The sequence below is a fragment of the Gadus macrocephalus genome, chromosome 20 (assembly GCF_031168955.1).
Source record: "Gadus macrocephalus chromosome 20, ASM3116895v1".
NCBI classification, from domain to species: domain Eukaryota; kingdom Metazoa; phylum Chordata; class Actinopteri; order Gadiformes; family Gadidae; genus Gadus; species Gadus macrocephalus.
Window position 1 is genome coordinate 15,700,958 of NC_082401.1, and position 10,792 is coordinate 15,711,749.

The 10,792-nt window shown below is 40.3% G+C and overlaps 2 protein-coding genes across 3 annotated transcripts in view; one reads left to right on the plus strand and one right to left on the minus strand.

Moving 5' to 3' along the window:
- Positions 1 to 170: 170 nt before the first annotated feature.
- On the minus strand, positions 171 to 5,496 carry LOC132448443 (mast cell protease 1A-like). Of its 2 annotated transcripts, none has more exons than XM_060039760.1 (6): positions 5,284 to 5,496; positions 4,213 to 4,360; positions 3,968 to 4,109; positions 3,067 to 3,327; positions 1,085 to 2,902; positions 171 to 642 (listed from the first exon to the last, which is right to left on the minus strand). In XM_060039760.1, exons 1-5 carry the CDS (start codon positions 5,417 to 5,419, stop codon positions 2,744 to 2,746), a joined length of 846 nt encoding a protein of 281 aa, XP_059895743.1. In that variant the 5' UTR covers positions 5,420 to 5,496; the 3' UTR covers positions 171 to 642; positions 1,085 to 2,743. The 2 variants fall into 2 exon arrangements, with proteins under 2 accessions (XP_059895743.1, XP_059895742.1); XM_060039759.1 differs by having other exon boundaries at positions 3,968 to 4,115; positions 5,284 to 5,486.
- Positions 5,497 to 8,296: 2,800 nt separating this feature from the next.
- nxph2a (neurexophilin 2a) overlaps positions 8,297 to 10,792 on the plus strand; it is a 14,344-nt gene continuing 11,848 nt past the window's right edge. The window contains exons 1-2 of the mRNA XM_060039762.1: positions 8,297 to 8,837; positions 8,980 to 9,114. Coding sequence (XP_059895745.1) covers positions 9,070 to 9,114 — 45 coding nt within the window. The 5' untranslated portion in view covers positions 8,297 to 8,837; positions 8,980 to 9,069. The remainder of the gene's footprint in view (positions 8,838 to 8,979; positions 9,115 to 10,792) is intronic.

The following is a 10,792-nucleotide window of genomic DNA, read 5'->3' on the forward strand; positions in this document are numbered from 1 at the left end:
CCTTAACTTGCAACTTCTGTCAAGCAGTGCCGGCACAAGACTTAATGGGGCCCTAAGCAGAATTTGTATTGGGGGCTCCCCACCGCTGATTTACAGATGAATATTACAAGTGGTACAGTACCTAGTGGCCTAGTGAATGTGGTGTACTGAAGAGTAATCCAAAAACAAACCAGCAGATAATGCATTTAATGTTAATAAGTTAACAATTTGCAACATGCAATGTAAAATACTCCGAGACACAAAACCAATGACAATACCAAAGGGTTATGTTTCACGTTATTGAATCATTCCAATATGTTATCCTTCTGGGCGGCAGGACGAACTTCAAGACCGAATATGCAGATGAATCCCTTGAATCAGGAGTAGCGCTACGTCAATCAGTTGGTATAGCAATTCATCTTCTCCTTTTGGAGAAGATATTGTGAGTATATTGCGTGTTGGATTACTGGATTATAAGAGTATTTGAGCATAAGCGAGTATTCTCGCCTGAACTCGCTGATTGGCTCCTTGCTGGCCAATACGGAAACTAACAATTAACGTGAAAATAATAAACACCAACAGATAAGATTGAGATCGCAGGGGACTTAATTTAAGTTTAGTTTGTTTTCCAAAAAGGTCTTGGATCCTGTAGGGTTTTTCATTCTGAATTAAACAGAAAAAGATGGATTCGATTACAATAATGTATGTTCCTAACTAGGACGGTAATGTATGTTCCTAACTAGGACGGTTGCTAACTAAACATAGGCATCATCCATCACTTTCGTGAGGAAGTACAGAACACAAAAGTCTCTGTAGGGTCTGAATGTTTCCCCCAAAACTCAATTCACATCCAATTATTGCTGGTTTATCTTTTTTTGTGCTTTAAAAAACTTAACCATGACACAAAATCTTTGACCATTTTCAAAGAGGTTTTGCGTGGGTTCATGTGAGGGTGTACTCTTTCTTCTGACAACTTGCCAGGTCCTGCTTTTCCACACACACACACACACACACACACACACACACACACACACACACACACACACACACACACACACACACACACACACACACACACAATGGATTTAAGTGATGGATTACTTACGTTTTTCATGAACGCGCAATTTAAGATATCCCATACTTGTACAAGTGAGTATTCTCGCTTGAACTCGGCTTCCACTGAGACTCTCCGCTGATTACGTGCCAGTTAATTGGCTCGTTGCTTGCCAATTAGGAAAGGAAAATAATTAACGTAAAAATATTAAATAAAAGGCATTTCTACAACTGCAGTTCATATCATTGAACACACGATGACGCCCTCGTTGAGGTAATATGTTTCCCACCACAGCTTCGTCCACAATATATAATACTACTGTGGTGCAGCATAATGCTTGACCTGCGACTGTGGTAATAATGTGGGCAACCTAAAATTCAATTGGATTTGGATTCTGCATTGAATTGGTAATTATTTTACAATCGTTGTCTTTGTTTTACTTCTAGCAACTTAGTGCATGTTATAAAGTCACCATAACCCAACCATAACCCCAACATCAAAAGTCATGGCCACACAAATATACGGCATATCCTGACTCTGTTTTGTACCAATGCTGTGTTTTACACTTATTATGGAATATTAATATTCCATAATAAGTGCCTACCTACCTAATTTTAATCATGCACTGTTGCACTTCTGGTTGGATGCTAAACTGCATTATATAGTCTACTGCTTGTGCTATGACAATACAGTTTAATCTATTCTAATATAGAACATGAATTACATGCTGTGTTTGAAATTAAGTGTTAGTTACGTAAAACAGCTTAATGTTCAATGTGGTGTAAATTGTGCACTCAATTTGCATACAGTGCAAGTGAGGTCAATTAAATGTGTCAAGACTTATGACTATTTGTGCAGAAATTTGTGTACAGAAGTTGATTTCCTCTTGACATCCTTCTCCACATCATATTACATCAAATGATACATGATGGACTTATCTTCTTTATATTAAGATTATTAAACTCTCTCTTTGTTTTTTTGGCAGATGACAGGTTTTACTTAGCGGAAATCTTCCAACCATAAAAGCTTACACTATGACTGACACGGTGCATCTACAGCCTCCTGTACAGGTGGTTTTCGTCTAACAGTGAAAGTTGAACAGTTTAGGTTGTGGTCCACCACAACACTGGTTTCCAAACTCCATTGCTTGTAAATATGAAACTGCAACTATCACAATGGTGTACAGAGGCACTCATTATTTCCTGTTGTTGCATCGGGTTAAATGAAAAGCAAGTCAATGAGTGACAAAAAAAGATTGTCTTATTTGATTGTGTTTTTATTACAATTGTAGAAGTTGTTATTTGGCCTCATATATAATCGACCTAATATGCACCTTCTGAAAGAGTTTCCACACAGAGATCACAAAGGCCTCAGAGACCATGAAGTAGCCAGGTGAGGTCCTTCCTAGTCACAGTAGCTTGTTGTCAATGTAGACCAATCAGTAGCCTAGTGGCCATTTTAGGCTGTCCAGTTAAACTGTACTGCTCTTTCTATGGGTAACCTAGTGCCTTTTATGCATGTTCAAATCCTTAATACAGGGTATAAAGTAGCTGTTACTCATACAAACGTGGATACTTGGGGTCGTCAAATCCACACAATTCAGTAAAAGTGGTAAAATTAAAAGAAAGTCAATGAACAATTGAATTTACACACTATAATAATTACAGAAACAAAAATAAATGCTGGAATATTTCTCAAAAGGTGGGTGACCTAATCCCTCTTTTTCATCACCTCCTTAATCCACTGCACAAAGGATGGGATCTTCATGAAGACATTTGGATACGTGGGGTCGTCACATTTATCCGTCCCATAGTAAGCAGCTATGCCCTGAGCATCTCTGCTGCATATCAATGGGCCACCGGAATCACCCTGGGTGGAAATGTCCATGTCAATATCTTCACATCACATAATGACAGAAATTACAACCTGCTGGTCCTCCTTCCCAATAAGTGTTTCTGGAACTAAATAAAAAGTATATTACATTTTCTATCCAAATACAGTTTAACATAGAGGATTATTGTGGTCGATATTACCTCACAGATTCCCCCCTTCTTGCCTGAAGAATGGGTGCATATCATTTGGCTGATGTTGAAGTAATCACCCCAAATTTTCTTGCACTCATTGACGGATCGCGTCTTCACTGCGGACTCCCTCAGGACATCCGAGGCAGCTGTATTGGGGAAACGCATGCCCCAGCCAGCTACAGAGCACTTGATGTCGGCAAGGATTCTTTTATCTTTTTTGGGTAGTCCAATGGGCTTAACATACTTATTAAGTATGCTGTTCGTCTTTAACTGTAGAAATAGAGAGGCTGCATAAGCACTTTGGTCCATAGTGCGAAGTCATAGATCTTTAGGCCGAAAGGTATTACATTTTCGGACATTGTTGACATTCATTCTTGTCTTACTCATCAGAGGCAATTAAATACGATTTCTTATTAATTGTATGTGGTTATGATCATGGGTGGATTATTCGGGGCCCCCTAACCTGGTGCACACTGTCACTACCATTTCATGTGTTAACTCCACCTAATTTATCTAACTGAAATGGTTTGCTTGCTGTCATCGGTATCTCTACTGAATACTGCAGAATAATGCGACAGAAAGTTTTACTTTTTGGTTGAAAATATGTGCTTAATATAGCTGCATGTCATGGTTTATGAGGGAAAACAACAATTATTCTCGGTAAAATAACAATGTTTTGAATGGGAAATGAAAAGGTCAAACTTGAATGGTCAATTCAGGTCTGAAATATTCACTGTGTAAACAACTTAGTCTGCATGCATGTATGTACAGGATGTGGGTAAATATATATAAAAAATGCATGATCAAGTATCCATCATGGCACATAGGCCACCTCAGAAGTGACCTCCAACCCCACATGCATATCAGGCCTAAAAGTTTAAAAACCCTGTTCAATATGACACAAGATTACCTTGAGAAGCATGACGTCGAAGCCATAGAGTCCATCCTTGTAATTTGGATGCACGTGGTACCTAGCCACTTGGATCCTTTGTTGACTTTTCTCCTCCTTTTTAATGTTGTGGGCTCCGAGCACAGCAGTCAGACCCAATTTGCTGTTGCTTCATAGGGAACGTAGTTAGAGCTTACTTATTTCAGGAAAACATTCACAACATTTAGTATGTTTTATAATATATTGACTTAATATATTATGCTCACTTGCAATGTGCTGAGGTGAGCACAAAGTCCTTCCGGACAAGTGCTCCCCCACAGTGATGTTGTCCTTTCTGCTGCTGCAACGATACCATGTATGGTCTGGAGTGCGGCTTGGACTCAGTACCTTCCACTATGCCACTGTCAGAAGCACCTTTTACAACAAAGACATTAAGGTTATTAGGAGCGTGCTGGTTGCATCAGATAGCCTCAATGACCCTAAGGGAGCGGCCAGAATTAGTAAAAGAGATTGGCTGTACAAGAAAGAGATAATCTTGTTTCAATATCCTGCCTTTTTCCTTGAAATGTGTTTCAAGTGCGACAAATGGAGGCTGAATGGAAGAAAATATTTGGTTATATTATCTGCCGGCACAAGACTTTATGGGGCCCTAAGCAGAATTTGTATTGGGGGCCCCCCGACCGCTGATTTACAGATGAATATTATTTAATTAATATATATAGATTATTTTTTCATTATAATGTATAAACTATATTCGATTATAATAATAATAATAATAATAATAATAATAATAATAATGCATTTTAATTATGGGTCACCTTACAAAATCAAACATCCATAGTAGCAAGCAACAACAACATAATAAAACAGTGTACAACACCCTTTCAGATGTGTCTCAGTACCCCAACGGAGGAGTACTGAAGACGAGGGCAAAACAAGTACGGCTCACGCCCACTTTTGGCGGTGGAAACGCAATCCGTACCGCACCTTTGCGAACGGAACCGTATCGCACCCTGCAGTGGAAACGCGCCATTAAAGGGAGTAGGCTTGGGTGAATAGATACGTTTTAAGGTGAGATTTGAAGGTGATAATGGAACTTGAGTGTTGGATGTCATGAGGCAGAGAGTTCCAGAGGTGGGGGGCTGAGCGACTGAATGCTCTTGACCCCATGGTAACCAGGCGAGCTGGAGGGAGGGTGAGCTGGATGGAGGAAGACGATCTGAGAGAACGGTTGGGTGTCTTGATATGGAGAAGCTCGGTAAATATATACCTCGGTAAACATATACAAAAAAAATTATACACAAAATAGGAAAGGTAACAAAAAGCTGAAATCCTACCTGAGAAGCAGCCCAGGCAAAGTAGTAGCAGAATTTTAAACAGCATGGCAGTGATGTAGTATAACACTTCTTGTTCTTCTATTCTTTGACTCCGCCAACCAAAGCGCCGCCTCAAAATAAAACCACAACATGACATGCATATCACTCTGGAAACATTTGAGGGCGGATTGTTTCATGTTGACGAATATCACACGTCACACCTAAGCTGCAGCATGTTCGTTTGGAGACTTTCATGGTAACGGATATAACCCCTTCACTTGCAACTTCCTTCAAGCAGTGCCGGCACGAGACTTTATGGGGCCCTAAGCAGAATTTGTATTGGGGGCCCCCCACCCCTGATTTACAGATGGATATTGCAAGTGGTACAGGACCTAGTGGCCTAGTGAATTTGGTGTACTGAAGAGTAATCCTAAAACAAACCAGCAGACAATGCATTTAATGTTAATAAGTTAACAATTTGTATCATGCAATGTAAAATGCTCCGAGAAGCAAAACCAATGACTATACCAAGGGCTGCACCGTATCAAACCTCTGTAGGCCTACTTTTTTGGTAACCAAACGGTTATGTTTCACGATATTGAATTATTAGGTGAGTGCTGCATGCAGCGCTCACCTATTGTTCTTCATACGTTTCTTTCCTTCCTTCCTTCCTTCCTTCCTTCCTTCCTTCCTTCCTTCCTTCCTTCCTTCCTTCCTTCCTTCCTAGCAGTGTTGTTGATGTAGATGTAGATTGGGCGGTTTTTCGCCCAAGATTTGGCTACTTTTGAAGGACGTTCAGGCAGTGTTGCCAGATTGGGCGGTTTTTCCCACTCTATGGAGCTACTTTTAATCACGCACCGGCTCGCTATTCTCTTAAAGACACACACACACACACACACACACACACACACACACACACACACACACACACACACACACACACACACACACACACACACACACACACACACACACACACACACACACACACACACACACACACACAGCAGGGCAATACATTTGGCGTTTCTGATTCTTCAGTTAAATTCATTTTACATTTCTGCATTTTTAGCAATACTTTGCGCTTTTCATTCAGCCGTCACGTTATTTGTTTCCAACTATTGACTTTTTCTTAAATGGTGTACATGTTTACATTGTTTACTCCATTTAGACTTTTAAACTTTTGTTCAAATCCCTTCACTTGATTTAAGCCATTTAACGGTTCTTCATGTCTTAACCTATATGGCTTTATAAAAAAATATTTTCAACCTCACTTTGTACTACAGCACTCACCGCATTTTTTAGTTCCAAAATGTTATCCTTCTGGGCAGCAGGACGAACTTCATGAATCCCTTGAATCAGGAGTAGCGCTACGTCAATCAGTTGGTAAAACAATTTAGTGATGTCACTTTCACAGCCTCTTCCTTTTCCCGGTTCACTTCGCTAGGTCATTCATTTGACCTACTTGCTAGCAATTTCTCCTTTTGGAGAAGATATTGTGAGTATATTACGTGTTGGATTACTGGATTTTAAATGAGTATTCAAGCATAAGCGAGTATTGTCGCTTCCACTCGCTAATTATCATAACTGCTGATAGGAAATTCAAGTAGGAGGATCTAGAAACTAGACAGTTAATAAATTCTACGCTTCTGAGCAGGTTGATACATTTGAACAGTACCCTCAAAAACTGGAACTGGAACTAATTGCAGTCATTACTAATTAGTTAATTAGTAATGAGCAGTTAATTACATGAGGCAAGAATTGGCCAATGGCAGTTACATACAGACGAAATAGCCCACGGAAAAACAAACAAGGCTTAAACTACCAAACGAGCCCCTGAATCAATAGCAATATTCAGGGTTAAGTGGTGGATTACTTAGGTTTATATCATTAACGCACACAATAAAATAATGCCCAATACCTGTAAAAGAGAGTATTGTCGCTTTAACGCGGCTTCCACTGAAACCCTTCCGCTGATTACGGGCAAGCTGATTGGCTCCTTGCTGGCCAATACGGAAGCTAACAATTAACGTGAAAAATAATAAACACAAACAGGTAGCATTGAGATCGCAGGGGACTTGATTTAAATGTAGTTTGTTTTCCAAAAAGGTCTTTCAATCGCCACAAGATCCTGTAGGGTTTTTCATTTTGAAATAATATAATGTCAACACGTTTGAAGCACTTTACACGCTTAAGAAATGTGCTATGCAAACTAATGTCGCATTTCTACAACTGCAGTTCATATCGTTGAACACACGATGACGCCATCGCTTAAGTAATATGTTTTCCGCCACGGCATCGTCCACAATAGATATTAATACTGTGGTGCAGCACAATGCTTGACCTTTGAAGCAGCCCATAGTTGAAAACTGTAAATTGGGGCTGTGCTGTAAGATAGATTGCATGAAATATACTTTATACTTTATACGTATACTTTACAATATTTAATTAGTCTGGTTGATCATAATTAATATCCATTGTCAACTGTGGAATGAAGGGTAAATGATGATAATAATGTGGGCAACCAACAATTTCTTTGGATTTGGATTCTGCATTGAATTTGTCATAATTTGAAAACGTCGTATTAGTTTTACTTTTAGAATGTTATAAAGTTAACATAACCCAGCCCTAACATTAGAAGTTATGGCCACAACAATAAAACAGCTTATAATGACTCTGCTTTGTATCACTACTGTGTTGTAGTCTTATTGAAGTTATGGAATATTAATATTATACTGACTACCTAATTTCATTAATGCACCATGGCACTTCTGGTTGGATGCTAAACTGCCTTTTTTGGTAGACCTACTTGTGCAATAACAATACAGTTAAAACTATTCTAATATAGAACATGAATTATTGGCTATCTGTGATTGAATTTAAGTGATATGGTTTAAATAAAACAGCTTAATGTTCCATGTGGTGCAAATTCTGCATTATCCTCGATTTACATACAGTACAAGTGAAGTCAATTAAATGTGTCAAGAATTATGACACATTATCATAATGAAACATTTGAAGGGTTAAAGTATGTTGACGCCCTTCTTAAACAAACTTCAAAGCTCCGACACCATGACGCTGAGGGGGGTCTGGGGGAAGTTGATTCTGAAAGGGAGAAGTTTTGGCGCGCAGACGTTGGCGTGTCCAAAGGCGCAGAAGCAGATAAATGCGCATTCAATACAATCCCAGTGTCGAAGCGGAACGCCAGGGAGCAGCGCTTTAGCCTCGTCGCTGGGATTTCGAGGTATTTGTGAGCAGCATCGAGCAGCCTACTATGAAAATCAGTGCAAAGTCATCTTTGTTGTGTGGCATTCCTCCGGATTGAATAAAAAGAAAGAACACGGCAGATATCATTTTAATCCACTTCGGATTGGTTCTGGCGCGTAACTAAGGAGCCCTTGCAAGACAACGATTAGCGCCATTGAGCAAGGGGCAATTTGAGTAGAGAAGTCGATTTTTCTTCCTCAGGGGAAACTATCTAAAATTAAGGATTGAAAAACGGATCCTTCCGCGAAAGTGAATGGAAAGGGACGAGATCAACGCCTGGACTTGAGTGAGCTCTACCACATGAGAGGGTAAGATAAAGTTATTGGCAAGAAATGCCTGCTTCCCCTTTTAAAATAACATCACATTTTTCTGTGCTCCTCCTTAAGTAAAGTTTCAGTTTGGGATTACTGTGTACATGAATTGATTTTACCTTTCCCGTGATTACCCCAGCGATGCTTCAGCACGTGGGTCTGGTTTCCCCCAAAGCTTGCAGTGGATTTAAGCGCCGCTCATCTTGAACCGGTCGAGAAGTTATCGAGGATGAGAGTACTGCAAACCATCTTCTTTCTTTGTCTCCTGCACCAGGTGAGGCGTCGCGTCATTTGTAACAAATGTTTAAATGGCTAAGGGCAAAACAATGCAATAACAACAACAACAGAGGGTTTATCAATGACATTCTTTTGCCCCTGGGAACTCTTAATACCACTATTTGTCCTGCAAAACGGTCAGCATTACATTTTGCTCTGGCATGTGTCAGGCAGGTAGTCCAAATGTCAGGAGGAAAAAAAGGAGAAATAAATGAAAGAACAAGAATCAATTGGATGGGCAGGGTAACAAAATACCATGGTTTAATGTTTTGCCGTCTGCGTAACGACCAATAGTGTTACTAAAGATGTGATCAAATGTAGAAATTGTTATGAACTTTAATAATTTATGATTGAACGATTTGAAAAATATTTTTTTAATTTTGGCATCTGACATTATATTGTAATCTAGTAAATCTAGTTGACTTCGTTATTTTTAAAGGGTTTTCCACCGGAGCATCTTAGTGGGAGGTGCATTATATCACTCTAGTTCTAGTTAATTACATTTATATCACAGTAAATACATTTATTATTACCCACTTTCCATACAATTCTTTACTGTGATGTTATCTTATGCCTTGTAATCTCTAAATGTGTTAAATTACATTAAATTTCATCCCATACATTATTTTGATATTTGCAATATTTCTAGTCAAGCTCCCTGCGTCCTCTCAATTGATTTTAACAACGGATATCGATGCAGACAGAATAATGCGTAAGAACAGCATTTATATTTTCAGTCCTTATGGACTGTGCAGCCTTCCCATTTAAGAAATCGGTTCCTAGGACAAATTGCACTCTTTCATCCCCTTGATTCTAAACCCATACAACGTTTTCTGCTGTCATTGCTGGTTTACCATGTCTTCATTATAATATTTTAGTTCTCAAAAGTCAACTGTGAATAAAGAATTGGAGCTTAAATCTAAAGAACTTGTTGCCACAGATCGCTGGGACACACTGCCGTCTGCGTTAATCCTTGGAAAATCATTCTGTATTTACAGGGGATTGTTATTCCTCAACAATCTCCTCCACAACCTCATAAGACATCAGCCCTCCCCTGTCCTAATGCTGTTTTGATCGCATAAATATGGCTCCAAAGATCACGGTATTGAGGGTTTGGGGGGGGGGGAAACGGACCGAATGGTTCTGCATGTCACATTATCGTACTCTTCCTTGATCAGAGGCGGTCTAGCCTCTAAGAGGTGTTCTTCCACCGGCCCGCGATTGAGGAAGCTGAGTCACATCTGTAGCGTTTTTTCCAAAGGTTCCCCCTCATTTCAAAAGTTGCATCTCGAACTGAACAGATGTGGTGGAATGCCGTCCGGGGCCTCCGGAAGCTTCCGTAACGGGCCCTCTGCCCGGGGGAGCTAGACCAGAGGGAGAGGCAGCACGTGGGAGAGGGAGAGAGAGGGAGAGAGAGGGAGAGAGGGGAGAGAGAGGGAGGGAGGGGAGAGAGAGATTTAGGCCCAATCCCATTTCTACCCCTTACCCCTTCCCCTTCAAAACAAGGGGGAGGGGTAAGGGGAAGGGGTAAGGGGTAGAAATGGGATTGGGCCTTTCTCTCCTGGCACCCTCTCGCCCCAGTAGTCCCCCTCCCAGGGCTCAGTGATGTCTGACTGGGGGACACATTGGGACCCTTGTCATTATTCTGCCTATCTCTTACACACCGTGGTAGACTC

Bases quoted from the DNA above. Each gene is read 5' to 3' on its own strand.
- LOC132448443 (XM_060039759.1), bottom strand. From the start codon at position 5,419: ATGTCATGTTGTGGTTTTATTTTGAGGCGGCGCTTTGGTTGGCGGAGT. The intron at 4,361-5,283 runs GTAGGATTTCAG...TTGTTGTAAAAG, and splicing joins TTGCCTGGGCTGCTTCTCAG to GTGCTTCTGACAGTGGCATA. The intron at 4,116-4,212 runs GTGAGCATAATA...TTCCCTATGAAG, and splicing joins CTCACCTCAGCACATTGCAA to CAACAGCAAATTGGGTCTGA.